We start from the raw sequence: 27,741 nt of genomic DNA on the forward strand, positions 1-27,741 counted from the left end.
AGGGAGGGAGGGAGGGAGAGAGAGACAGGAGAGGGAGAAGGGGCAGAGGGAGAGGGAGAAAGAGAATCTTAAGCAGGCTCCATGCCCAGCATGGAACCCAATTCAGGTCTCAATCTCACAACCCTGAGATCATGACCTGAGCTAAAACCAAGAGTCAGATGCTTAACTGACTGAGCCACCCAGGTGCCCCTCACATGAGTCCCTCCTGCCCTCCCCTTGTAGGTATGCCTTCTCCCCCCACCCCTAAGCCCTGGGAACCACTGCTCTATTCTCAGCACCATGGTTTTGTATCTTCTAGAATGCCACAGACATTGAACCATAGAGCATGTATCCTTTGAGACTGGCTTTTTGCAGTCACATTATGTGTAGCAAGAGTTTGTTCCTTGGGGATCCCTGGATGGCTCAGTGGTTTGGTGCCTGCTTTCAGCCCGGGGCATGATCCTGGAGGCCCCGGGATCAAGTCCCGCATCGGGCTCCCTGTGTGGAGCCTGATTCTTCCTCTGTCTGTGTCTCTGCCTCTCTCTCTCTCTCTGTGTCTCTCATGAATAAATAAATAAAATCTTAAAAAAAAAAAAGAGTTTGTTCCTTAGGAGGCACTTAAATATATGAAGCCAATCTTTACAGACATAAAGGGAGAAATAGACAGTAATACAATAATAGTAGAGGACGTTAACACTCCACTTACATCAATGAATAGATCATCAGACAGAAAATCAATAAGGAAATATTGGCTTTAAAAGACACATTAGACCAGATGGACTTGATAGATTTATATAGAACTTCCATCAAAAGCAACAGAATACATATTCTTCTCAAGTGCACATGGAACCTTCTCCAGGACACATTAGGCCACAAACAAGTCTCAGGAAATTCAAGTAGATGAAAATTATATTAAGTATCTTTTCCAACCACAAGGCTATGAAACTAGAACCAGTTACAAGAAAACTGGGAAAAAACCACATATACACTAAGACTAAAAAAACATGCCACTAAACAACCAATGGGTCAACTAAGAAATCGAAGAAGAAATTTAAAAATACCTGGAGACAAATAAAAATGGAAACAACTTTCCAAAATGCAGCAAAAGCAGTTTTGAGAGGGAAGTTCATAGCAATTCAGGACTACCTCAAAAAATAAAATTCTCAAACAATCTAACTTTACACCTAAAAAAAGAACAAACAAAGCCCCAAATTAATAATAAAGACCAGAGCAGAAATAAATGAAATGGAGACAAAAGCAAAAAGAAAAAACAAACAAAACAAAAGAATGACATGCACACACACAATAGAAAAGATCAGTGAAGGGTATCTGGGTGGTTCAGTTAAGTGCCTGACTCATGGTTTCGGCTCAGGTCATGATCTCAGGGTTTTGAGATCCAGCCTTGCATTGGGCTTCAAGCTCAGCACAGAGTCTGCTTGAGTTTCTCTCTCTCCCTCTCCCTCTGCCCCTCCCCCATTCTCTCAACTCTCTCTCAAATAAATAAAAACTTTACAAAAAGAGAGATCAATGAAACTAAAAGCTGGTTTTTGGAAAAGACAGACAAAATTAATAAACCCCTAACCACACTTATTAAGGAAAATAAAAGAGGGGAACGGTGCCCAGCTGGCTCAGTCAGTGGAATGTGTGACTCTCGATCTTAGGTTTGTGAGTTCGGGCCCCACATTGGGTGTAGATTACTAAAAAATAAAATCTTAGGGGCTCCTGGGTGGCTCAGCCATTTAAGCGACTAACTTTTGCTTTGGGCTCCAGTCATGATCTCAGGATCATGAATGAAACTGAGCCCAGTGTTGGGCTCTGCACTGGGTGTGGAGCCTGCTTAACATTCTCTCTCTCTGTCCGTTCCCCTCCTGTGCTCATGCTCTCACTTGCTCTTTCTAAAAAAACAAAATGAAATAAAAATAAACTCAAATGGACTAAGACTTGAATGTAAGACCCCAAATCATAAAAATCCTAGATGAAAACATAGGCAGTAAGCAATCTGACATTGATTTTAGCAATTTTTTTTTTTTTTTTTTTTTACCAGTCTCCTCAGGTAAGGACAACTAAAGCTAAAATAAACAAATGGGATCACATTAAAATGAAAAGCTTTTTCACAGTAAAGGAAATCATCAACAAAATGAAAAGGCAGGGATCCCTGGGTGGCTCAGCGGTTTGGCGCCTGCCTTTGGCCCAGGGCATGATCCTGGAGTCCCAGGATCGAGTCCCGCATAGGGCTATACCTATCATGAATGAATAAATAAATAAAATCTTTCAAAAAAATTGAAAAGGCAACCTACTGAATGGGAGAAGATATTTGCAAATCATACATTCAATAAGAGGTTAATATTCAAAATACATTAAGAACTCATACAACTTAATATTTAAAAAAACAATTTAAAATGGGCAGGAGGCATGGCTAGACACTTTCCTTTCTTCTTTCTTTTTTCTTTTTTTTTTTTTAAAGATTTTATTTATTTATTCATGAGAGATGCAGAGAGAGAGAGGCAGAGACACAGGCAGAGGGAGAAGCAGGCTCCATGCAGGGAGCCGGACACCGGACTCAATCCCTGGTCTCCAGGATCACGCCCTGCACTCAAGGCGGCGCTAAATCGCTGAGCCACCTTGGGCTGCCTTCTTTTTTCTTTTTAAAGATTTTATTTATTTATTCATGAGAGACAGAGAGAGAGAGAGGCAGAGATATAGGCAGAGGGAGAAGCAGGCTCCTCGCAGGGAGCCTGATGTGGAACTTGATCTCAGGACCCCAGGATCATGACCTGAGCCAAAGGCAGGCACTCAATCACTGAGCCACTCAGGAGCCCTAGCTAGACATTTTTTTCTAGAGAAGACATACAGATGACCAACAGGAACCAGAAGAAATGCTCATCACTCATCATCAGGGAAATGCAAATCAAAACCAAACTGAGGGGATCCCTGGGTGCGTCAATGGCTTAGTGCCTGCCTTCAGCCCAGGGCTTGATACTAGATCCTAGAGTCCCGGATCGAGTCCCACAACGGGCTCCCGGCATGGAGCCTGCTTCTCCCTCCTCCTGTGTCTCTACGTCTCTCTCTCTCTCTCTCTCTCTCTGTCTCTCATGAATAAATAAAATTAAAAAAAAAACAACACAAAAAACTGAGATCTCACCCCTACCTGTCAGATTGGCTGTCATCACAAAGACAATAAGTTACAAGTGTTGGTGAGGATGTTGTGTGCTGTTCTTGGGAACGTAAATTGGTGCAGTCACTATGGAAAACAGTGTAGAAGTTCCTCAAAAAATGAAAATGAAAATATCAACTTGAAGTATGCACCCTATATTCACTTAAGCTTTACTTACAATCACCAAGATATGGAAGCAACCTGTGTCCATCAATAAATGAGTGGATAAAGATGTTGTATGTATGTATGTATACACACACACACACACACACACACACATACACGCAATGGATTACTCAGCCATAAAAAGGAGATCTTGCCATTTGTGGCAACATGGCGTGATAATACTTAGAGAAAAACAAATCCTATGTGATTTCACTTATATATGGAATCTAAAAAAACAAAACAGATGAACAAAAAACAGTTACAAGAAACAAATTGTTGCTTACCTGACTGGGGAGGGGTGGGAGGATGGACAAAGTAGGTGGAGGAGTTTAAGAGGTACAAACTTCCAGTTATAAAATAAATAAGTCATGGGGATATAATGTACAACATAGGGAATATAGTCCAATGATAATAATTTTGTATGTTGATAGTAACTAGACTTATCAGGGCGATCATTTCATAATATATAAAAATACTGAATCACTATGATGTACACCTGATACTGAATGATATTGTATGTTGGTTATGGAAGAAGGAAGGGAGGAAGGAAGGAAGGAAGGAAGGAAGGAAGGAAGGAAGGAAGGAAGGAAGGAAGGAAGGAAGGAAAGAAGGAAAGGTTTTGTTCATTTTTACTGCTGAATAGTATTACATAAATGAACCACAGTTCATTTACCCACTCCCCCAGTTTGGGTTGGGTTGCTTCCAGCTTTGGGTGATTCTGAACAAAGCTGCTACCAACATTCTTGTACAGCTGTTTGTGTGAATGTAAGTTTTCATTTCTCTAAGGTAAATATCCAGGAGTGGGATTGCTGGGTCATGGCAGTTTTAATTTGCACTTAGCCAGTGGCTAATGATGTGGAGCATCTCTGCATGTGCTTATTTGCCATCTGTAAATCCTCTTGAAGTGTCTGTTTAGCTCTTTTGCTCATTTAAAATTCATCATTTTTCTTACTGTTTTTTTTTAGATTATTTATTTATTTATTTATTTATTTATTTATTTATTTATGATAGTCACAGAGAGAGAGAGAGAGGCAGAGACAGGCAGAGGGAGAAGCAGGCTCCATGCACCAGGAGCCCGACGTGGGATTCGATCCCGGGTCTCCAGGATCGCGCCCTGGGCCAAAGACAGGCGCCAAACTGCTGCGCCACCCAGGGATCCCCTTTCTTACTGTTTTTAAATTTTTTTAAGATTTTTTGTTTGTTTGTTTTTAATTCATGAGAGGCACAGAGAGGGAGAGAGAGAGGCAGAGACACAGGCAGAGGGAGAAGCAGGCTCCATGCAGGGAGCCCGACGTGGGACTGGATTCTGGGACTCCAGGATTGCGCCCTGGGCCGAAGGCAGGCGCCAAACCGCTGAGCCACCCAGGGATTCCCTCCTTTGTTTATTTAGATCTTGGTTTCTTTTATCACCCTTTTGGAGTTTTCAGCATAGACAACCTGTGTATGTTAGATTTATACCCAAGTGTTTCTTTTTTCTCCTTCTTTCTTTTTGGAAATATTATAATAGTATTGCCTTTTTAATTTGTTTTCAAGCGTTGACTGAAAGCATAAAGAAATAGGATTGATTTTTGTGTGTTAATCTTGCCTTGCAGCCATAATGAACTCAGTTACTACTTGTAAGAGTTCTAGAAAACTTTCTTTAAAAAATATTTTATTTTGGGGGTGCCTGGAGCACCTGAGCTGAAGGCAGCTGGTTAAGCATCTGCCTTTGGCTCAGGTCATGATCCTGGGGTCCTGGGATGGGGCCCCGCATCCGGCTCTCTGCTCAGTGAGGAGCCTGCTGCTCCCTCTCCCTCTGCCTACTGCCTCACCCTGCTGTGCTCATGTTCTTTCTGTCTCACAAATCTTAAAAAAAAAAAATATTTTATAAAATTTTATTTTAAAAAATATTTTATTTTATTTTTAAATAATCTCTACACCCAGTGTGGGGCTCAAATTCACAACCCTGAGATCAAGAGTCATATGCTTGGGCAGCCCTGGTGGCTCAGTGGTTTAGTGCCACCTGCAGCCCAGGCTGTGATCCTGGAAACCCGGGCTCGAGTCCCACGTCAGGCTCCCTGCATGGAGCCTGCTTCTCCCTCTGCCTGTGTCTCTGCTCCTCTCTCTGTGTCTTCTCATAAATAAGTAAATAAAATATTAAAAAAAAAAAAAAGAGTCACATGCTCTTGTGACTGAGCTGGCCAGGTGCCTCGAGTTCTAGAAATCCTGAGCACTTCTGATGGCATTTACTCTCTTTGAAAAAATATATTGCTATAAAAAATTCCATGGGGGATCCCTGAGTGGCTCAGCGGTTTGGCGCCTGCCTTTGGCCCAGGGCGTGATCCTGGAGTCCCGGGATCGAGTCCTGCATCTGGCTCCCGGCATGGAGCCTGCTTCTCCTTCCTCTTGTGTCTCTGCCTCTCTCTCTCTCTCTCTCTCATAAATAAATAAATAAATAAATAAATAAATAAATAAATCTTTAAAAAAAAAAACATTCCATGATTCTTCCCTCTTTATGTTAGCAATTCCCTCCTGTTGCACATTCACATTGTTTTCTTTTATTACTATTACTATAATTATTAGTGATGGAATGAATTTGATTCTGGGACATAAATCTCTGACCTCTTCTCTGTGAGAAAGGATTCCTAGAAATGGGATTAGCAGGTCAAGGGCTGGGCCCTCCTTAAGTACTACACATGGCTCAGCTGCTTTCCAAAAAGGTCCAACTAACTCATTCCCAACAGCTACATGTGAGAGCACTCAGCGTGCTGAAACGTTGCCAGCACTGGGAATTATCATTTTAAAGCATTTTGCCATTTGATAGGAGAAAGACAGTATTTCCCTTGCATTTTAAAGTAATCCCTTCTAAAATGCCAACTTGTCCCACCCCTGCTAAAAACCTTCTATGGCTCCCTATTACTTTTGGAAAAAAGCCCATGGCCCAGCTATAGGTAGGCACCCCAATATTAGCTCCCATTTACTCCATTGTCAAATTCTGTGGCTTCCTTTTCCTACCCTGTACTCAGCACTACAGCATGGCTGGTTATTTCTGAAACCCACTACAAAAGCTCCTTCCCTCCAAGGCTCTGCCCATACTATCCCTTCTGCCCAGAATGCAGGTGTTTTCCCCCTGTTGGCCCCTCACCAAGGTACACAAGAGAGGTTTTAGAGTGTTGGTTCTGGAGCCAGACTGACCATGTTCCAACCCAGCTCTGCCCTGCGGCCTTGGGAAAGTTATTCAGCCTCTCTGTGCCTGCATTACTGCAATGGTAAAGTGGTAGGAAAAACAGCACCACTTAGGGGGTTGTTATAAGGATTACATGAGTTAAAAAGAGCATATCAGAACTGTGTCTGGCACTTTGAAAGTATTAGTACATCTTAGCTATTCCTATTATTACTGTTATTCATGTCTGCCCACCCCTACTCTTGGAAGGAGGGAGCAGGATGGCAAAACCGCTAATTCCCTGGGAGCCGAGCACTGTGCTGCCCCATTCAGGGCACACCCTGCAGCCTAGCAGGACATGGAACACAACCCAAGGGCTTCAAGAGGCTTTAATGGAAGGGCACTGGTGGAGGGAAGAGGAACAGTGTGGTGGGGGAGTCGGGGGTAGCACCCGCACCAGCAATGGCAGGAAGTCATTGTGACTCCCAGGGCTGAAAGGGCAAGGGGCAGACGAACCGGGAGCTTGAAGATGCAAGGGGATTCATGGAAGGACACAGCCTAGCCAGACCAGGGGCCAAAGCAGGGCTGGGGCCAGGGCAGGGGTATGCCGACTTCTCCTTCCCTCAGATGCCCTTTGAGTGGGTGCTGCCCGACAGGGAGCCAGCTGGCAAGGGGGCCCGGGCACAGAGCCAGTCAGGGCAGGGATGGATGGGGAGGTAAGGGCGGGGATGCAGGGGGAAAACAAGCACAGGGGGATGTGTTACTGTCCACCACACCTCCCATCTTGCAGATGACCAGACTGAGGCCCGAGACAGGAAGAAACTTGCCCGCCGTTACAGAGTAGGTGAGGTGGGGTGGGAGAAGACAGCAGGCTCAGAGGCACCGTCCCGCGTCCTAGGTCCTAGGTCCTAGGTCCCGGGTCCCCGCCCGCGGCGCCAGCAGCATGCAGGGCGGCGGCAGCGCCCAGGCCCCCTGCCTCCCTCCTCTCCTCCCTGCCTCCCACTGGTCACTTGTCCCTTCCTCTCGCTCGTCTGCCTTGGCCTGCGTGAAGGCTTTGGCTCTCCCCTCCTGGGTCTCGTATCCTTCTCCGCTTTCTCTCTCTCTCCTCCCAGTGTCAGCTTCTGGGCCCCGGCGTTCGGTCTCGGCATTCCTCTCGGCCTTTCTCTCCCACACGGCGGGCCTTCCGCACCCCCCAGCTCCTCTGCGCTCTCGCCTGGCTGTCCCCGGGGCCGCTCCGTCCCCCGGCCCCGCCGCGAGCACCGGGTGCCCGCACGCCCCGCCCCTGCGGCTCGGCGGCAGGGCCCGGGGGCGGGGACAGCGGGCTGGCGCGGCGCCCGGCCTGAGTCACACGCATGAGGCAGCGTGAGTCAGGCGCGGAGGGAAGTCCCTACGGAAGGGGCTTTCGGAGCCGCAATCGAATCACAGGGAAAGAGAAAGTGTTCGGCCGTTCCTCTGACACAGTGACCTTGTGTGAGCCGAGCCGGGCACACCCCCAACACCCTACCCGCAGACAACAACACGCGCGTCCCCGCCCCCCCCCCCGGGTGCGCGGCCGGGGTCCCAGCGGGTGGGTGCCGGGCGCTGTCTCCCACCCCACCCCCGCCCCCGCCCCCACGCCAGGGCCCCGGGCCGCGCACCGTCTGTTCCCTGCGCCTCCGGCGGGCAGTCCCTCCAGCTTCCCAGAGGCCGGGCCAGCACTGCTCAGCAGCAGCCAGACCTCACACTCGTCCCCGTACCCGGTGCAGGCAGGGTGTCAGGAAGGACCCCTTCCAGGTCGGCCGGCTTACCTCGTGGGGCCCCGCTGTGTGGCAGGAGAAGATGGGCCCTGGGGATGAAGGATCCTCCCTCAGGCTCTCTGCCCAACCCTCTCAGACTGGCCAGGAATCAGGTTGGCTGGATTAAATTAAACAAATTTTTTATTGAACACCTACAATAAAATCCAGTGCCAGACCTTAAAAACTTAGGATAGGACCAAAGAGGCCATGAACAAAATATGTTGACTCCCACCCTCCGTGAGCAGATATTGGGGGCAGACAATAAATAATAAGCAAAGAATCTAGATCAACACTGTCCATGGAAATAGAAGGCGAGGCATTTGGTAAAAAAAGAAGTAAATGAAATAAACTTTGAAAATATACTTCATTTAAGCCAATATGCCCAAATATTATCATATCAACACAAAATCAATATATAAAAACTTAGTATTTCTTTGAGTGTGTGTGTGTGTGTGTGTGTGTGTGTGTGTGTGTGTTGATAGTCTGGGAAATCCAAAGTACTTCACATTTCCAGCACATCTCAATTCAGACTCACCACATTTCAGGTGCTCAGTTGCTACCTGTGTGTGGTGGCTACAGTAATGGGTAGCACAGTCTAGATGTGAGGTAAGGGCTATGGAATAAAAAAGTAGCGCAGGGGAGATCCCTGGGTGGCTCGGCGGTTTGGCGCCTGCCTTTGGCCCAGGGCACGATCCTGGAGTCCCGGGATCGAATCCCACGTCGGGCTCCAGACATGGAGCCTGCTTCTCCCTCCTCCTGTGTCTCTGCTTCTTTCTCTTTCTCTCTCTGTGTCTATCATAAATAAAAATAAATAGATAAATCTTTAAAAAATAAAAAATAAATAAAAAATAAAAAAATAAAAGTAGCGCAGGGTAAGGGGCGGGGCAGAGTTGGGGCAGGGCAGGATTCAGAGCACTTGAGACCTGGAGATAGACTGAATCCCAGTCACCTGACCTCGCTAAACCCCAATTTCCTCATCTACAAAATGGAGAGACCAATCCTCCCCTGTGGATGAGAGTAATGAGCACTCATTAAATGTTATTCTGATCCCCACCCCTCCAGCTGTCTGTATTAGCCGTCAGCTCACAGGCTCCCAATCTCAGTCACATCCCTCCACCCCCAACACTTAATGGCCGCCAAAAGGCGGCCTAGCTGCCCACCCGGCCCGTTCCTCCACCTTGTATCTATTCCTACCCCTTGCTACAGCAAGATACCCTCTTTAGACCTTGCTCTCACTGTAGGATGGATACTTAAGAGCTCCTGAGAAAAAGTATTGTAGATTTCTGGAGACCAAGCCACAGCTTAAGCTGGACCCAGGCCAATGCCAAGGTAGGTGGGGGTACCAGGTGCCAACTTCATCATACTGGGAAGGTGAAATCCCTTTTTGAGAACTCATAGAAGAATTTCTGCCCGCGAAAGACATCCTGCTCCCCAAACCTCCTCCCACCAAGGGCAGAACTGCCAGAAAAAGAGATGCAGAGTTGCTGAGAGCAGAGCCCAGGAGCAGGGATTGAGGAGAGAGGACCCCAAGCCTAGGGGTTGCCATGGCAGGGGTTCTTGATCACCTTTATCCGCTCTACCTTCAAGGTAGATAGGCCAGCAGAACTACAAGCCCAAGGGAAGTTCCAGGATCAACAATTAGCCCCTTCCTGGGGGCCTCCATGGCTCAGGAGGAGGCCCCAGCAAGGCTGGAAGTGGGGGATGGGAGCAGGCCCAGAAGTGGCCCAGACAAAGAAGGCAGCCGGGTCTGGGCTTCGGATGCAGCTGGCCCCCACCCCTCACCCCACCCCCAAAGCCCAAGAATTGGCAGGGCACCCTGGATGGTGACCCAGAAACCTGGCTGTCAGCAGCTCCTGCCTGGCACTGCCCACGTGGAGCTCCACTGCTTCCGGCAGGGGTCTCTGGCAGCTGCCAGTGGGGCAAGCCCTTGGATTTTCTCTGCCCACTGGCTCACTCCTCTACCCCTAGAGATCCATCCCAGACTCTGCAAGGTGGCCCAGATCCCAGTCTCTGTATTTCCTGTCACCCAGACCTCAGAGTGGGGAAAGGGGAGGGGGGAGTCCAAACCTAGGTTTACTTACCATCAGACTAACACTGCCCACCAGGGCCATTCAGCTACTCTGGTCCTGGGGGACCACCGACGCCCTAGTGGCTAGGTTCCTAGAAAGTAAGAAAGTAAGAAGACAAAGAAGGGCGCCACTCAATTGGCAGTGAAGAGCTGGGCCTAGTTGGACCTACGACCCTAGGACTCGTGGGGTGGGAGGGAGGCGGGGAGGCTGGGTGAGTAGGGGGTAACGAGGTCTAAGCCAGAGTGGTGGGCAGGGGAGCCGGCCAGGCCCGTCCCCGCCGCCATCTCCTAGCCAGATTCCAGACCAGCAGGCTCGCCCTGCTCCGCCTGCCTCCCTCCTCCTCCTCCGCCCTCCCGCCAGTGGCGACCTCCCCTCCCCCAGCCCGCTTCTCTCCCCTCCCCCAGCTACCCACTTCCTCCGCCCCTCCCCCAGCCCTTTTGGCTCTCATTCATCCATCCATTCACCAAACTTCTGCTGAGCGCCAAGGCCCCCTTAGGCCCTGGTGCGAGGCTCGCGGGTGGGGAGAAGAACAAAACAAAGCCCTGGAGGATTCCGACAAATCCCTGGCCTGGTGTTGGCTCCTCCCCTCACCCCCAGCCCACCTCCTCCTCAACCGGGGCCCCCGCCCTTCGACCTCCACCCTGCTCTCCTTTCTATCAGCAGACTCCGGCCGGCCCAAGGCCTTGAGCCCAGCCTAGGCATCCCACGTGCTACTGGGCTCTACTGGGCTCCGGCAGGCTGCAGGCAGCACGCCCTCCAGCCCATCCCCGGCATGGAGACCCCAGAGCCACGCTCTCAGCCCCAAGAAAGGTGCAGGGTGGCCTGGAGCGGACAGAGCACTGGGGAACCCAGGAGACACCCCAAGTGGAGCAGCCGTCCGCTGCAGAGGCAGAAGGACCCAGCCGGGCCCCACCCCACCCCAGACAAGTGGGTAGGAGGGAGCCTCCCCACTTGTGAAGGATAGTCACTCTTGAAGGCTTCAGGGGTCACTATTCCCCTTCCTCAGACCCAGCACTTAGGGAAGAGAGCAAGAGAAACAAGTTAAAGACCACAGGAGATTCTGAACGCTTGGGGCATGTTCCCAAAAGAGTGTGAGGGAGGTGGGAGCAGGTGGCTAAAGCTACAGGACTTGGGAGGCCTGGGTGGCTCGCAGGTTGAGCTACCTCTGGCTCAGGGGCTGATCAGGGATAGAGTCTCATATCGGGCTCCTTGCTTGGAGCCTGCTTCTCCTCCCTCTGCTTGTGTCTCTGCCTCTTTCAGTGTCTCGTGAATAAATAAAATCTTAAAGAATAAAAATAAAGCTACAGGACTTGAGTCCCCAAGAACTAGAGCTGGTTATTGAACTGACTGGACATCCAACCCCAGAGGGCGTGTGGTCTGGGGAGAAACCCAGCCTAGTGCCTCAAGCCGGACTCCAGAATTACACTTCAGCCCCCAGAGAACAGGGTCCCAGGCCCTAACACTCCCTTCCACTTGCTCGCAAGGATGGGGCTTTCACAGACTATGTAGCTTTCAAGTGTGTGTATTTTCAGCCGTTCCTGTTCTGGGCATTGTACCTGCAGAGCCTGTTGCACTGGACATTGTCAGGTAGTTCCTTAGAGCAAAGGGACACCTGTTCTGTGCAAAGCTTAAATCTTACACTCACTCAAAGCACGCTCTGGAGAGCTGCCACCACTGCCCAGCCACCAATAAGCAAAGCAACCCGGCTGGTCCACTCTGGCCAAAGGGCCAAGATGGTTGCCAGGTGGCGGCCAGCTCCTGATGACTAAACCTGAGACCAAAGGGAAAAAATTTCCCCTGATTGCTGGCAAACTGTAAGATCTAGAAGTAGTGCCTGCTAGAAATGAGTCTGCAGATGACAATGGTACAGTGATTTTAACATAGACAGAAAGCAGGTGTTTCTGTAGAGTGTAGAAGCCGCATCTTGGGCTAGGCCATCTTGTGACTCCCATGATGATATGCTGGGTTCCTCACCCTTTTGTCTGCCTTGAGGTTTGGGGACAGATGGGCTTTGCCCAACCCAATGCCCTGTGGGTTGGCCTTTGTGATAACGGAAATCACTTCTGCTAAACATTCTTCATTCAACAGTTGTTTTAGATTTGAACACTGTGTGAGACCCTGGGAATCCCCCTGTCAATACCACACATCAAATCCTCTGGCCTTCCAATGGACACTGTTGGACAGGAAACAAATGTACCACTTTTACTGATTACAATTAAGTACAAAGTTAGTTATATAGTACCTTAGCAACTGATAAGTGTTATGGGGGGAGAAGCGTGGTAAAGTAGATGAAGAATTGCAGGGCAAATGTGCAATTTTACATAGCATGGACAGTAATATTGAACAGAGACCTGAAGGTGGTGACAGGGTGAGCCCTGAGAATATTTATAGGAATAGCAAGTCAAGCAGAGGGAATGGCAAGTGCAACAAAGGCCCTGAGGTGAGCTCTCACCTGGCAGGTGTGGGGACCATGGAGGAAGCTGGTGCAGCTGAAGTAGAATGGCAGGTAGGTGATGGGGTTAGGGGTGGGGAGATTGCTGAGCTATGGGGTTTGGGTGAAGACTTCATTTTTACCCTGTGAGATGAGAATCTATGAAGGATTCTGAACAGAGGTGGGACATGCCTTATGTTTTAGGTGGAAAGAGATTTAATACCAGGAATTAGGTGCTCTTAAAACCTTTGGAAGAACTGGAGGAGCCAGCTCTAGGGTGGGCCTCCTGGGAAAACACAACTGAACTGCCTCCCTCTGCTCTGATGGGGGTGGGAATCAAGAGGCCCTCCCATCTGAGTAGCTGAGCTGCCATCCAGGAATAGGAGGCCCTTCTGCCCTTCCCCCCATACCTGCCTCTTGATCCCCATAAAGCTGGTAACTGGATGTTATATGTGCTACAGAAAAGCCCAAGTCTCCACAGCCCACACAGTGGTATTTCCCTCTCCCTGCTTCCTTCAAATTTTCCTCTTTCTTTGGTGGGATCTAATTCACATCCTAAACTGTGTGGGGAATGGTGCTGAGTCCAGCTCCCATGTGTGTCACAGCCTGGAGCCCATCCCCACATCAGATGCCCTGCTGCCTCACCTGCCCACTCCCAGGCCTTCCTGTGATGCTCCACCCACACACTGGGCCCCTGCCTTGTGCTTCCTCGGGCCCCCATTCCAGCAGGTACCACACTGTTCAAAGTATATTTGCCATGTACTTGTCTGCCCCCCATCCCACCCAAAGTACATCACTTAAAGACAGGGAATGTAGCTACCTGGTTCAAGGCCACATCCCTTATGCCTCTCTTGGTGCCTAGAGAGACCCATCTGGCCAGGCTGGGAGAAGGCAGCAACGCCACCCAGCCTGGGCATAGAAGCAGAATGTCAAGCTGTTTAATCTTCCTGAGCCTCAGTTTTAGCACCTATATAATGGCGGCAACAGCATCACTGATCTGGTAGGAGTGTTGAAGGATCTGAGAACACATTTGCATTTAGTCCATGCTTATAAACTCCTTTTCCTCATTTTTTTTCTGAGGCTGCTGAGGAGTGGGGCTTACCTGGGTTTCAGCCTTGAAGAAAGCTGACAAAGTCCATGGTGCCCTGCAGCCATGCAGCATGGGTAGTTGGCTCAGGGCACGGGGGTGCCTGTCTCCTGGGCCTTCCAATTCGTTGAAGAGATTTTCCCTCGAAAGTTGGAAGCAGAAGAGGCTCTCCTCCCATTCTAGGCCTGCCAGGCCTCCTGGCAGCAGAGCTTGTGGTCAGCAGGGCCTGGAGACCTGATCCTGCCAGATGACCAGATGTACTAGTAGCTGGGTGACTCTCCAGGAGTGGTCAAACACTGTACACCAGGGCCCCCCTATATGTGACATGCGTGGGTCAATCCTGGTTGATACAGCCGGGGATCAATCCCAGTTTTATGCTGTCTGGTCAAAACTACCGCTAAGTCCCCCCTTTTACTCTTAAGTGACCTACTTGCTTGTAATAGCTGGACAAACCTATCCTACAATCCAAGAATTCCTTTCCTAGGCACTACTTAGCAGAAATTTGCACATCTAATCACAAAGACATATTCTGGAACACCCACAGTAGTACTATTTGTAATAACCCAAACCAGAGTCCATCCAAATGCCCTTCAACAGAACAGATACATAAACTGTGGCATATTCACACCATATAACTATGCAGCAAGAAGAATATTAGCCGCATGCTACCACATAGGTGAAACTCAGATATAATGTTGAACAAACCCAGGGGTGTATCACCTATGATTCCATCCATGCGATGCATGCAAAGGGGGAAAGTACAGGAGGCTATTAGAAGTGGCAATGGTGGTGACATGGTGGGGCTGGAGATGGTTTCTGGATCTGGGTGCTGGTGACACAGGGTGCTCCTTCTACAAAAATGCATTGAGCTGATACAGGGTTGTGCATTTTCTGCACATACAGTTTTCATCAGTAAAATGTTTACTTTAAAAAGTATCCCAGTTTGGGCAATAGGTTAAACTATTCTGGTTTCTCTTCTTCCTGCCTCCTCCCACTACCTTTTATGTTGGGCTGGACATACAATGTTAATCAAACCTCATCCCCTGGGCTTCTAGAAAAACTCAACTAACCCAAACATTACATGGAACCATTGACAGTGGTCTTCCCCTCTACTCTTCCAAGAGCTAGTGGTAGATGACTCAGAAGAGGTATTGAGAAGCGCATATGCTGACTGGAGAGATGTACTGAGACATGAATCCCCAGGGAAAGCTAAGAGACACCCCAACCCACTACAACCTCTGCATTTCCAAACTTCGACTGGGAGTGTCAGTCTCCCGCTACACCACTTGGCAAGGCAGGGGAAGAACTAGCATCCATCAGGAGGAATTGCAACAGCTCAGGTGAAAATGAACTTAACCTGCAGCTGTCCTGAAATACAGAGTTGATCGGAACTCCTCACTCCGTGGACATTCCTGTTGGGTTCCTGAAGTTGGCTGGTTGTCCTTGTGGAAACTGCATAACCCAACTCTGACAGTAAGAAAATGTTTCCTATAGGGAAGACCAGTTCTGACATGACGGATTCCCCTGGGACTCCTCAGGCCTTGACCAACCAGGTTGATGCCCCAGGCTTAGAATAGCTCTTTCTTGCTGCTCCTCATAATTCCCTAGTTATCCAAATGCCATCAAGACCAGCTCAAGGCCTACTCCAGCCCAGCTCCTCCAGCCAACTTACTTCCCTGACTATTCTGAGCTCCCATCTTCTCTCCCTCTGTAGCATGAGTCTCTGTTTAAAGGCCTGACTCCCTAGACATAAGCTTCAAGAGCACAGGGAATTTTACTTTGTTCACTGCTTGTACCCCAAGAGTTTGGATCAGCTCTTAGTACCTAGTAGGCTTTCAATAAATATTGACTGAATCAATGAGTGCACTTGGCCTCTTGGCATCTCCTGGGTTGCTCCTCAGCTTTCTCTGGTGTGTTCTTGGTTCTGATTCCTCTAAATAGGAAACTTGCTGGAGCAAGAACCATATCTTATTTATCTTTTTCTAACGACCACTCACCCTTCTGCTTAATACTTACTGAAAAAGGAAGGACAGAAAAGGAAGGGAATTCAGGGCATCTTTAGTCCAGAAGGCATGGAGGTCAGTGGGTAGTTCCGTGGATTACAGGGGCGAGGGGAATCCTAAAGAGGAGCAAGCTATCGTATTTGCCCCCAAGTGTATTTATACCCGCCTCCTTCCAGGGAGGGTTTGAGGTGGCTGACAAGAATACCCGCAGGACAAGGTAAAAAACCAAGTCGGTGAGAAAATCAGGGCGAGGGGAAAAATAAGGGTAGGAAAAAAAGATCAAGTCGGCTAGTTAGAAGTGGGCCAAAAAGTTGGCCAAGTTTTCCCACAGTCCCCGGAGGCAGAAGTCCCTCTCCCTTCCCCAGGTCCCTCAGGGAAGGCCGCAGGACACCGGCCATGCGCGGAAGGCAGGGCTGCCCCAGGTAAGCTGCGTCCCGTGGGCCCGGGAGCTCGGCCTGGCGCCCCGGCGTCTAGGGGCGCGCGCGCTTCTGCGAGGGCCACCCCCGGGCCCGGCCCGGGGCCCGCGTCGCCGGCGGGGAACCGTGCCCTGACGGTAGTGGGGCCAGAACTGAAGGCTCGTTCTTCCACTCAACGCCGCAGAGCTTCTCGAGCTACCTCCAGGCGTCCAGCAGACCCCAGTCGCGGCCTACTAAGCGCGCGCTCCGCACGCAGGGCACAAAGATGGAGGGAGCCGCGCGCCTTCCACCCCGCCCCGCCCCCACCCCCGGCTCCAAACAAAGGGGCAGGCCGCCCCTCCCCCAGCCTCTCCCAGGCCTTCCCCTCCACCCTCCTCCTCTCCCTCCCGTGACTTCCTTTCCCCTCCAGGGGCGGCCCGGGCACTTCGCAGGAACTCCGTTTCACCTGGGCGCGGGGCGGGGAGCCGGCGCGCGCAGGGCGGCCTCCGGGCCCACCCCGAGCCCTGGCCGGCCCCAGGCCCGCGCGCCCTCCTGGCTGAACCCGCGCCCGCGGCCCGGGCGCCTTCCCGCCCGGGCGCTCCCGCCCCCACCCGGCCGAGCACGTGCTGCCCCCGGCCCCGAGCGCCGGCCCGCCGGCCCGCCGCCCCGGGTGGGGGCTGGGCCCATCCCGCGCTGCTCCCCACCCCCACCGGAAACATTCCTGAAACATTCCTGAAAGTAGGAGGCCCGGCCCCTCCGGCTCCCCACCCCGCCTCCACTCCGGGCGCAGGGTTTTCCTGGCGGCCCCCTCCATCGCCGGCTCGCCCCCTGAGGAGGGGGCTGGGCTGGGGCCTCGGCCGGCCGGGGAGGAAGGAGGGGAGCAAAGAAAAACATGAGTCACAGCCGTGTGTCACTGGGCCGCATTGCATTTCCCTGCATCACGGGAGGTGTGGAGGGCAGCCGCGGGGACCAGAGGCGGGAGGTGCGCCCGGGGAGGCCCGGGCCCGGCCTGCAGGGCGCGCCGCTCTCGACAGCGCCCTTTCTTCTCCCACCGCCCTCCCCGCCATCTTTCGACTTTGGCTTCCTCCTCGTTCGTGCAACAAGTCTCCGTGGCGCCGGGCGGGCCAGGCGTGGCGGGGACGGCTCGCGTCGACCCAGTCCCTGCCCTCAAAGTGCTTCCAGGCGACCGTGGGCTCACGCTTTCTCGTTTTCCTTCGCAGCGGAGAAGGCTAGGGCACCCAGTGGGTAGGCGTATCTCCAGGACACCGTGCGAGTCCCCTAGCGGGACGAGCCCACCCTCGGGTTTACCTGCAAGCGAGCCAATCGTTGGCTTCGCTTGGAGGCTGCACCTGGAGGACGGCTCACTCGCGGCCATTAATAAGCGAGAACTCGGGGTTTCGCAAGTTTCACGTTTGGATTTCACAAGACTTGTATTTCACCAGTCAGCCGCACGCAGGTTGGCACTGAAATGCACATGCTGACACCTGTCCGCCCAGGGGAATCTGCGAGCCGCGAATCTGGGCGCTGGGGCGGCGGGTAGGCCGCGGAATTCTCCCGGGCGCGTTCCTCCCCGCCCCCGCCCGCCCGCGCGGATCCCGCGGGCACTAACGCCCGCCCACACCCAGCGCGCCCCGCGGGCGCCGGGCCCACGCGCCCGGAAGGTCCCTGGAGGTGATCCTCCCAGGACCGCCCCCCCCCCGCCCCGTTCCAGGCTGTGAGGACGCCCTGCCCTCTCCCCCCGCGAAAAGCCCCTTGGCGTTCCCACTCTATGCACCCTCCCCGGGCTCCCGGCCCGGGACAGTAGAGGGGATCGTGGCCTCGGGTTCCCAGCCCAGGCCTCCCGCGCACCCCTCCCCGTCGTCAGCACCCACCCGCGCGGCGGCGGCGGCTGGCGGGCGGCCGCCCTTTTAAATCCCCGGGCTCATTTGCATGGCCCCGCCCCCCACGGTGACACGGCTGGCGCGGGCGGGCCCGTCCCCCCTGCCCCTGGGTCGCTCTTTTTAAGCTCCCCTGAGCCGGGGCTGCGCTCCTCTAATTGGGACTCCGAGCCCGGGCTATTTCTGGCGCTGGCGCGGCTCCAAGAAGGCGTGAGTTCGCGGCCCCTCCGGTGGCTTCTTTTTTTTATATATCTATCATTTAATTAAATTATTTATTTATTGAGGCCGCGCACGGGCCGTGCCTAGCTTCCTGCCCCTCGCCATCCTTCGGGGGAGGGCGGATATTTTTGTCCCCCCGCCTGAATGTGACAGATAAATACCCCGCGGGGGCCTGGGCGGCGAGCACGCGGCGGCGGCGGTCTCTGAGCGCCTCTGCTCTCTCTCCCGGTTTCAGATCCGCATTTGCGACCAGCGGCGGCGGCGGCGGAGCCAGGCCGGTCCTCAGCGCCCAGCACCGTCGCTCCCGGCAGCCCGGAGCGCGCACCGCAGGCCGGCGGCCGAGCTCGCGGTGAGTCGTCCCCGGGGCCCGCGGCGGCGGCGGAGGAGGAGGGGGGCGCCCGCGCCCCCGCCCGCACGCCGCCCCTCCTGCGAGCCGCCCGGGGCTGCAGCGCGCGCCTCCGGCTTTATTCCCAGGCCGGGGCTGCGCGAGCCGGCGGCGGGGGAGGGCCGCGCGGCGCGGGGGCGGGCGGCGGGGCCCCGCGGCGCGGGGAGGGCGCCCGCACCCCTTCCCCCGCGCCGCGGGTGCCCTGCGGGGGGCGGGGACCCGGGAAAGGCGCGCGGTGGGGGAGGGGGCGCGCGGCTGCGGCGAGCGCGAGTTGTGCACCCGGCGGAGCCCGGTGCACCTCGCGCGGCCGCCGCTCCCGCTGGAGCCCGAGCCCGAGCCGGGGCCCGGGCTGTGGGGGGTGGGGAGAGGAGCGGGCTGCGGCGAGGCGGGCGAGTGGGGGGCCGGGCGCCCCCCGCAGCCCGGGGAAGTTCTAGAAGTGAGGGGGATGGGCGGGAGCCCCGCAATTCAGCTCTGCTCGCGCTCGGCCTTCCTCCTGGTGCCCCCCCCTACGCAGAGGAGGCCGAACCGCGCGGCCCTGGGTTTGGGGCTTCACCCCGACCCCACCTCTGGCCCGGCCCGCGCCTCTTCAGCCCCCGGGGCCGGGCCTGCCCTCCGCCCCCACAAACAGGTTTCTCTGCTTTGCAGGGCTCTGTTGGAACTAGTCCCTCTGACTCCCCGTTTCAATTTTTTTTTTTTTCCTGGAGCTTTATTTTGCGGGGAGGGCGCGGAGGGAGGTGGCTTTCTTCCTCTACCCCGCGCCCGCGCGCGCCAGGTTTCCTGCCCCAAGGCGGGCTTGGGTGCCCCCTCTGGCAGGAAGTGGGGCCGGGTGCACCCGCGTGGCGGTGCATGCGGTCGGGGTGCACCAGTTTCCCGCGCCTGCGAGAGCAGCCGTGCCCCTCCCCCCGCGCGCTCGGGCCCCTAGTTTCGTTGGCTGACCTGCAACGGCCCGGCCCAGACACTTGCAGAGTCACTCTGGGGCCGGGTCTGGAGCAGGGGGCGACAGAGACTTTACTCAGTCTCCAGGAGGGTAAGGAAAGAAAGTCCCGGGCTAGAGGGGTCGCCGGTAACAACCTCTCTTTCGCTCACCGACTTGCTGTGTGACCTTGGGCAACTCCTCAGGCCTCTCTGGGCTACTTTTTTTCCGGAAAGCAAGGGAGCCCCATGATGATTTCCTAGGGTTGTGCTCGTAGACTCGTGTGCATTTGTGGAAGACCCATTGCATGCACGGTGTGTGGAGGGGCAAGCTTGAGGCCCAAAAAGGCTCATTACATACAGAAGGATTCAGGTTGGGCCCTAAACATGGCTTCGCCAGCCAGGCTTCTGATATTCAGAAACAGGTGGAAGAAGAGACAAGCATTTGTTGGTCTCACGAGAGAGGGCTTCAGGCCTTCATTCAGTTTCTGGAGGCCTGGAAGGGGAGGGAGTTGGAGAGTGGATTAAAGGGGTCCCCAGGAGTATGAGGTGGTGGTGGGGATCTCCAGATGATGCAGGAACTTTCCCGGAGACCCACCAGGATTCCCAGGCATGCTGGGCCCAGGCTTTCTGGGATTAGGCGCTGGCTTGGCCCAACTGGAACCCCCTCCGTGAGGGGGCCTTCTGCAGACCTCATGTGAGGTCAGCGCTCATTTAGACTGATTAATTTTGATGTTTAGCTTGAAGGGGAACCTGTGGTGTAATATAAGATTCTAATCACTGCCTGTAATTACAGAGCAGGCCAAGCCACTAATGACGGAGCAGGATAAATCACCAACCACCTTGTTTAAAAGGGTCTTCAAGTCTGAAATATTATAAAATAGAATAATTACCAGACAAAGTCTCACCGTCTGGAGAATCGTGATGCTTGAGGATGGGGGCCTCAAGCCCTCCAAAAATCACAAGTTTGCAAAAAACTTTCTCTTGGCTAAGTTAAAATTGGAAATGTGTTCTGAAAATCTGAAATAGGGGAAAGAAAAGTCATTTTCTAATATTCTAGTTCTCATTTTGATTGGAGTGAGGACTTTATGTTGACGCATTTAACTATGATCTTGACTATGATCATTTAACTATGATCTGGTTTAATCTTTGGCATCAGTTTGGAGAGGGAGTTGGGGTAGAGGTCTTCCCATTACCCCATTTTACAGATGGAGGTCTTTTGGAAGTGTAGCTGCGTGGGCCCGCCCTTTCCCAAGGGCAACCAGGGATCTGTTACCAGGGAGGTACAGAGTCCTAGGTCTCCCGGGTCTCCTGTCTCTGCAACTGGAAAGACAAAAGGGGAAATGGGATGGGGGAGGGGAGGACCCTCACTGTGTTTTAAGCCTCTGGAAGAGCCTCCCTAATCCGGGGTGCAGGTGCTCCTTGCAGTGGGAGGTTTTATGTAAACTCAAAATTAGTGGGGCTGATTAAACCCAAAACGGCCTCTAAGAAGAGGGAAAATGCTAGAAAAGAAGCTTTGAGGACCAGCTCTGCTAGGGCTGGGGGGGGGGTGGGAGGGAGGGAGGGCAGCCAGCATCTGCTAGAAGGATCCATCTCAGTGGAGAAATTCTGCCCCTCCTGAAAGCAGGCATCAAAGGGGAAGATTTTATTTGACTCCAGGTGGGTGGGGTGGGGACAAGGGGAAAGGGCTTTGGGTTTTCCTCCCCTACTACAATTTTGGCCATCTTCCCCCTTCCCAAATTGTTCCCAGCCTTGAATCCCCAAGGCTCTAGCCCAGGGAGAGCGGAGAGGAGACCTAAGTGGTGGGGTGGGCACCACCCCTGGCCAGGTGATTGATGTGGAGTGTCGCAGTTGGTCCTGAGGCTTGGGCCGGGGCAGATAGGCAACTCTGTTGGCCAGGTGGGGGGGTACTGATGGCCCTGGCTGTCTGGGGCTGATTGATTCTGCTTCCCTTTCCTCCCCTGTTGCCTGTGAGCCATTCAGGCTTGCTTTTCTCTAAGAGAAAGGGCAGCTGGCTAGACAGAGGAACCCTGGGCAGTGTGAGGACCCCCCAACCTACACCCCTACACCTCCGTCTAGGTGGCCTCACCTGCAGAAATACATCTGAGCTTGGCTGTGCCTCTTGGGCCTGGGCCCCGTGGGGGTGGCAGGACAACAAAGCACCCTTCTGAGCAGGAGATAAGGAGCTGATTAGGGCCAACGGCCCAGCCCCACCCTGTAGCAGCCTGCCGGGGCTGGGTGGACACCCCCCCAACTCCCCATCCTTTTTTTTTTTTTTTTTAAGGCTTTATTTTTTTTTTTTAAGATTTTATTTATTTATTCATGAGAGACACAGCGAGAGGCAGGGACCATAGGCAGAGGGAGAAGCAGGCTCCATGCAGGGAGCCTGATGCAGGACCTGATCCCAGGACTCCAGGATCACACCCTGGGCTGAAGGTGGCGCTAAACCACTGAGCCACCCAGGGATTCCCCCTCACCCCATCCTCAGGAGGTCAGGAATCCTGGGTAGCCCTAGGAGTAGGCAGGGTCCTACAGTGAGTGCATTTGGAGGGTGGAAGTGGTGAAGGAGGTAGGAGGTGGCTGAAGCAAGATGTCGTGTTTAAAACAACTTCTCCTGCTCCCTAGCATCCCAGCCGTCGCTCCTCCACCTGCTCCAGAGAGAAGGGAAGATGAGCGAATCGAGCTCGAAGTCCAGCCAGCCTTTGGCCTCCAAGCAGGAAAAGGACGGCACTGAGAAGCGAGGGCGGGGCCGGCCGCGCAAGCAGCCTCCGGTGAGTCCCGGGACGGCGCTGGTAGGGAGTCAGGTGGGTGTCCAAACCTTTGCTTGGTTTACCCCCTTTGGGTTAGGGAGGTGCCACGTGTCTGAGCAAGTGACAGCTGGAGTAGAGGGCTGCAGAATCCATGCTGCATGTCCGTGTGCGCTCACTCCAAACATGCACCCCACATATGCCAACACTGGTCAGCTCCTGAGACCCCAGGAGAGAAGTGGGGGCTGAGAAATTTGAGTGACCGCTGAGCCCATGCCAGATAATCCAAGCCAGAAGTGACCTCATGCTCACATCCTGGTAAACTACCCACCCTTTATGTCCAGGCTGCTGTGGATAGACCAGCACGTTTACAAAAACACAGTAAAGAGGAGTTTACATATACGTCTAAGTCCTGTGTTTCTAATCCTTAGGCTCGCTGCACATACTAGTCTGTCCATTAGCCATAAAAGTTACTAAATACTTAACTGTCAACTCCGTACTTCCTTATCCCAGACCTGTAACAAAGCTTGTGGGCTGCACCTGTCCACAGGCCTGGCTTCAAGCGGCCCTGGGCCCAGGCACTACTCTGGCTCTGTAAAAGGAAACGGAAGCCCGAGAACAGAAAATGTGGGGAAGTTGTCATAGGAGTGGGACTCTGGGAACCCTGGTGCTGGCCGCCACTGAGGTTCCACAGGGTTAGAAGGCCAGCCTGGCCCCTTGGGGCACCCTAGGGAGCATGGCCGGTGAGGCTGTTGGGGGAGCACCTGTCACTTGGTGGAGATCTTGGATTCTCTCGGAGGGGCTGCAGGGGCGAGGGCCAGAGGCCAGGGGTCCAGGTCAACCCTTGCTCTTTGCTCCGTGGGCCTCAGGCTTCTCCTACCTGTAGGATGGAGAGCACGGGAGGTACTGACTGCGGGGAGACGTGAACCCTGAGAAGTCAGAGTGGTGGGCTTCAGCTGCCCCTGGCACGGCCCACAGTGTGGAGGGAGTTGGTCTTTTTGTCTCGTTCCCTCGGCCTCCACCTCTTGCCAGGTAGCTGGGGTCTGCAGCCGGGTGTCTGCGTGGTGGTGGTGGTGGGGGGGTGTTTCGGGTTACTGGACCATAGTTCCAAACAGCCTGTGGGCAGCTACCCCGAAACCGTAGCTGACCTGCCTTTACTGCCCAGCTTCTGTGCATTATGCAGCAGCTTTTTATTCCATCGGGCTTAGTCAGGCTTAGTAAATTTCACCGGCGACTACGGCAGGGATCTCTTGGTCTCTGACATCCGGGCCTGATTTCCCTCCCTGGGACAAAGCCTGGAGGGAGTTTGGTTTGCAGGTAGTGGCTGGAGGCTCCCTCTGGTGGGGGGGGTGTTTATCCTTTTCTGCATCCCCCCAGGGGCTGGGGCGTGGTATTAGCCCAGTGGGGGACACTTCCGCACCCTTCCATGAGGCTCTGATGCTCTGTGAGGGAAGTCTTCTCACCATTTGCAGTTGAGGAGACTGAGTCCCAAGCATTCTGGGTCTTGCCTGAGAGCTTAGGGCCCATTGGTGGCAGAGCTGCCGGATGGGGTTTTTCTGCCCTATGACTCCTTTCCCTTTTCTGGTTTCTTGTCATTTTGTTGTCACAGGGAAGCACGGGAGGGGCTTTGCAAAATAGAGCGAGAACCTGGGTCTGGAGGGCTTGCCTGCTGTGGTGCCTGTGGATTTCTGGGTCAGGGTGATGGCTGGCTGACTTGGGGTGGAGGGGAGAGCTGTGTCTCGAAAGGGGTGGGGCAGATGTCATCTGTGTCCGATTATTCCACCTGCCTTTGCAGAAGGAACCCAGTGAAGTGCCAACACCTAAGAGACCTCGGGGCCGACCAAAGGGGAGCAAAAACAAGGGTGCTGCCAAGACCCGGGTAAGGATGAAGGAGGCACGGGTGGCAGTGGGTCTTGGCTAACGGGACAGCAGGGCAATGACTGACTCCTCACTGGTGGGCACTCAGGCCTGCACTGGACGATGGGGAAATCCAGTTAGAAGCCCCATAGCTCTCCTTGTCTGGAGAAAGGCGAATGGGGAAGAGTGAAGGGGTAGTTCCATCACTCCCTAGGCTGACCACGTTCCCTTCCATTCCGGGGTCCCCTGGATCCCCAGAGAAATGGGGCCAAGCAGGGAAGGCCAGATTTACAGTGGCATCAGTCTCTCAGAGACGTTGTTTTGTTTTTGATTTTATTTTTTCTGAGACACGACTCATATCCTCTGAGTCATGGGTGGAGGAGGGAGTGGGGGGCGTGTGTGTATATTGGGGGGGGGTGCAGTGTGGCTAGCCAGTCATCACCAGCTGGCTTCGGGTGGGCCCGCAGGCTGAGGGAGTCCCAGGCTGCCCTGAGCAGAGGTAGGTGGTTCGGCCCTTCCCCATCCTGGTGGTGCACTGGGCATCCAGTGAGCAGTGGTAGGGATGTTTTTCAACTTAGTGGATCTTTTTCTCTGACCATCTAGAAAACTACCACAACTCCAGGGAGGAAACCGAGGGGCAGACCCAAAAAACTGGTAGGTGAAGGGATGGTGGCGGTTTCTTATTTCCTGGGAGGGTGTTTAAGAATGGGTGACAGATTAGTCCTGTGTGCTCTGCCTGGGAAGAGGGCTCTGCCCAACCTGAGCCAGGAATCCTAGTGGGACATCATCATTCTTTTACCCAGGCCGGGAGAGGGAGAGGATGTGCGTGTGGCCCAGGGTCCTGGCACCCAGCCCACGGCTTTTAAAGGGCTGTGTCCCTGAGAAGTGAAGGGTCCTGAGGACAAACCAGACTCTGACCCCTGCCCTGCCCTGGTGGGGGGGGGTTGGGGCTACTTCTCTTTCCTCTACTCCTAGAACAGACTCCATTTCTAGGGGGAACTTGGAGGCCATCTAGTCTCCCACCCCTGGGCCCCATTACAGAAATGAGGAAAGGAGACTATGAGCATAGGGTGAGGTCTGTCCTCCCCATGCTCTTGGGTAGCGAAGGAAGAAGCAGCAAAGGAGCTCAGTCCTGGGGCAGGTGGGTAGTGCTCTGTGGGAGCAGAGAGGTGATCCCACTCAGCACCTCAACTGGGACCCACCATCCGTTTCTAAGCCCCGCCCCCCAACACCTGTTAATGAAAGAAGGTAGGCGGAGTCCAGGAGGCTGCTTCTAGGGCCTATACTGAAGTTACGGCAACCCCAGCCTGCTCTTTCTGGCCTTTTCCTACCTACCCCACCCCCCAATCTGATCTCAAGGCCTTCATTCCTCGAGCTGAGCCACCACCAGGGTGAGGAGGGGAGTTAGGGGGTGCTGGCCCAGCCCCAGGAGTGAGTAACAGGAAACAAGTTGTTTTGGAGTTTGTGCCTGGCACGGGGGCCGCAGGCCCATGTGGTGTCCCGACATTCCCGCCCAGTGAGTGAGCCCCGGCGGCACACACTTCCCCTTCCTCCCCGCCCTGGCCCGGGGTCAGTCCATGGCCCATCAGCTGCCTCTGCGGGCCAAGGCCACCTGGTTCCCCGGCACTGCACCCAGCACACCCCGCAGCCGCCCCTTCCCGCTTCCTCTTTCTGGCCACCTCTCCCTTCCCTTCCTACAGAGAGCCACTCACTTCCTCGGGCTGCAGCTCAGTGCCACACGGGGCTCTGTGGGTCCCCCCATGTCCACCACAGGCCCGGGGGCCAAGGGGGCCTGGCCTGGTGCAAGAGCACCATGTGTGTGGGTTTTTTTTTTTTTCCCTCCCTCTAAATTCTTCCTTTTTTATGAATGAAACTGGGCCGTGGAGGTTGCTGAGTCACTCACACACTCAGCCTTGACTCATCCCCCTTCTGGAGAGCCAGGGAGCCCGGGGAGGGGTGGGAGCGATCCTGGCCTGTGCCTGCCCCCTTCCCCCAGGTTGGGGGGGGCAGGCCTGGCCCTCCCACTGACTGCCCTGTCCACCTCACAGGAGAAGGAGGAAGAAGAGGGCATCTCGCAGGAGTCCTCCGAAGAGGAGCAGTGACCGCGCCGTGCCGCCTGCTCCTTCACCGAGGGGCAGTTTCCTTCTGGGACTGGACAGCTCCGCTCCGCTCCCACCGCCCCCGCCCCTTCCCCCAGACCCACGCCTCCCCCCCACCCCCCTGCGCCTTCACCACCACACTACACAGCACACCAGCCGCTGCGGGGCCCCAAGGCCCGAGTGGGGAGCCGTCTCCTTTGGTCTTGGTTTCCAGTGACCCCTCCACCCACACGCACACTTGCCCTTCAGATAAGATTGACTTCCCACTGCACTGTATGCCCTGCCCCTGCCGCATCCTCCTGCTCAGTGGTGGGGACATTGCTGACCAGGCTCTTGGCTTTGGGTGAGGGGTCCCTTCTGCTTCCCCATTCTTCCTCTGGCTACCCACTAAGGGGCCTGGGAGGGCTCCCCTGGCCTTAAAAGGGGCCCACGCGCCCATCTCATTCTGATCTGCCCCACTCCACAGCACTGGCAGCAGCAGGTATGGCCGGTAGGGAGGGGCACTCGGCCCCAAGACGCCCCCCGACTGACCTGTGTTTCACTAGGTGCGGTTCACACCCACTTCTCTTCCTTCCCACTTTGCCTGGTCCCTGCTCTGGGTCAGACAGCCCCCTTTGGGCACAGGAAGGAAGGCAGGAGGAGTTTGAGCCCCCCTACTCTCTAAATGGGCTCCAGCCCACCATCCTTCCTGGAATCTGTTGCAGTGAGGGAAATGCATTCCCCCCCTTTATCCAGGTGAGGCTCAGGAGGTCCACGTTCCCTGTGGCAGCCACCTGAGGTGGGCTAGAGTGCCTGCCCAACCCCATGCGCTTCCCCCTCGGCCTCAGTATCCCCTTTCCTTACATGGGGCACTGATAACAAGGAGCTAGCCTTGCCCACTCCCACCCTTCTGCTCCTCCCCACCCCCCAAGGTTCTGGTTCCATCTTTTCCTCTGTTCACAAACTACCTCTGGACAGTTGTGTTGTTTTTGTTCAATGTTTCCATTCTTAGACATCTGTCATTGCTGCTGTGACCAGCGCCAAATGTTCATCCTCATTGCCTCCTCCTGTCCTGCCCACATCCCCTCCTCCGAGACTCTTAGGGGAAGGGCCCCAGGGCAGAGCAGGCTGGGTTACCGATTACCCCAGTCCCAGGGAAGGTGGGGCTCTGCCCCTAGGATGCTGCAGCAGAGTGAGGGGGGGGGCCTTTATAGACCGTCAAGGGTGTAGGGGCCACCTTCTCCCCCTGTTCTGCTGGGGAGGAGGTAGTCATTATTTGTCCCAGCCTGGGGCCCCCCCATCTGGTTTCCTATTTGCAGTTACTTGAATAAAAAAAATATCCTTTTCTGGACTGGAGTCTTCCTCTGGTGGGCACCTGGGGTTAGGTGTGAAAGGTGTGTGGAAGCCAAAGATCTAGTTGAGGGGGTGGCTTACCCAAGGGCTCTCTGTTCAGCTCAGGAGAGGGG

At 54.2% G+C, this 27,741-nt stretch overlaps 2 protein-coding genes across 4 annotated transcripts in view; one reads left to right on the plus strand and one right to left on the minus strand.

Annotated features, from left to right (window-relative positions):
- The window catches only part of GRM4 (glutamate metabotropic receptor 4), a 171,905-nt gene extending 163,659 nt beyond the window's left edge, over positions 1–8,246 (minus strand). For both annotated transcript variants that reach the window (XM_055329527.1, XM_055329525.1), the window contains exon 1: positions 8,228–8,246. The gene's annotated coding sequence lies outside the window, so the exon portion shown is untranslated. The remainder of the gene's footprint in view (positions 1–8,227) is intronic.
- A 9,904-nt stretch (positions 8,247–18,150) lies between these two features.
- HMGA1 (high mobility group AT-hook 1) lies at positions 18,151–27,626 on the plus strand. Of its 2 annotated transcripts, none has more exons than XM_055330671.1 (6): positions 18,151–18,287; positions 18,532–18,645; positions 22,219–22,397; positions 24,136–24,219; positions 24,801–24,851; positions 26,246–27,626. In XM_055330671.1, exons 3-6 carry the CDS (start codon positions 22,263–22,265, stop codon positions 26,297–26,299), a joined length of 324 nt encoding a protein of 107 aa, XP_055186646.1. In that variant the 5' UTR covers positions 18,151–18,287; positions 18,532–18,645; positions 22,219–22,262; the 3' UTR covers positions 26,300–27,626. The 2 variants fall into 2 exon arrangements, with proteins under 2 accessions (XP_055186646.1, XP_055186647.1); XM_055330672.1 differs by having other exon boundaries at positions 22,219–22,364.
- Positions 27,627–27,741: the final 115 nt, after the last annotated feature.

Source organism: Nyctereutes procyonoides, unplaced genomic scaffold, assembly GCF_905146905.1.
Source record: "Nyctereutes procyonoides isolate TBG_1078 unplaced genomic scaffold, NYPRO_anot_genome, whole genome shotgun sequence".
In the NCBI taxonomy this organism is placed as follows: domain Eukaryota; kingdom Metazoa; phylum Chordata; class Mammalia; order Carnivora; family Canidae; genus Nyctereutes; species Nyctereutes procyonoides.

Bases quoted from the DNA above. Each gene is read 5' to 3' on its own strand.
- HMGA1 (XM_055330671.1), top strand. From the start codon at position 22,263: ATGAGCGAATCGAGCTCGAAGTCCAGCCAGCCTTTGGCCTCCAAGCAG. The intron at 24,220-24,800 runs GTAAGGATGAAG...CTGACCATCTAG, and splicing joins AGGGTGCTGCCAAGACCCGG to AAAACTACCACAACTCCAGG. The intron at 24,852-26,245 runs GTAGGTGAAGGG...TCCACCTCACAG, and splicing joins GGGGCAGACCCAAAAAACTG to GAGAAGGAGGAAGAAGAGGG.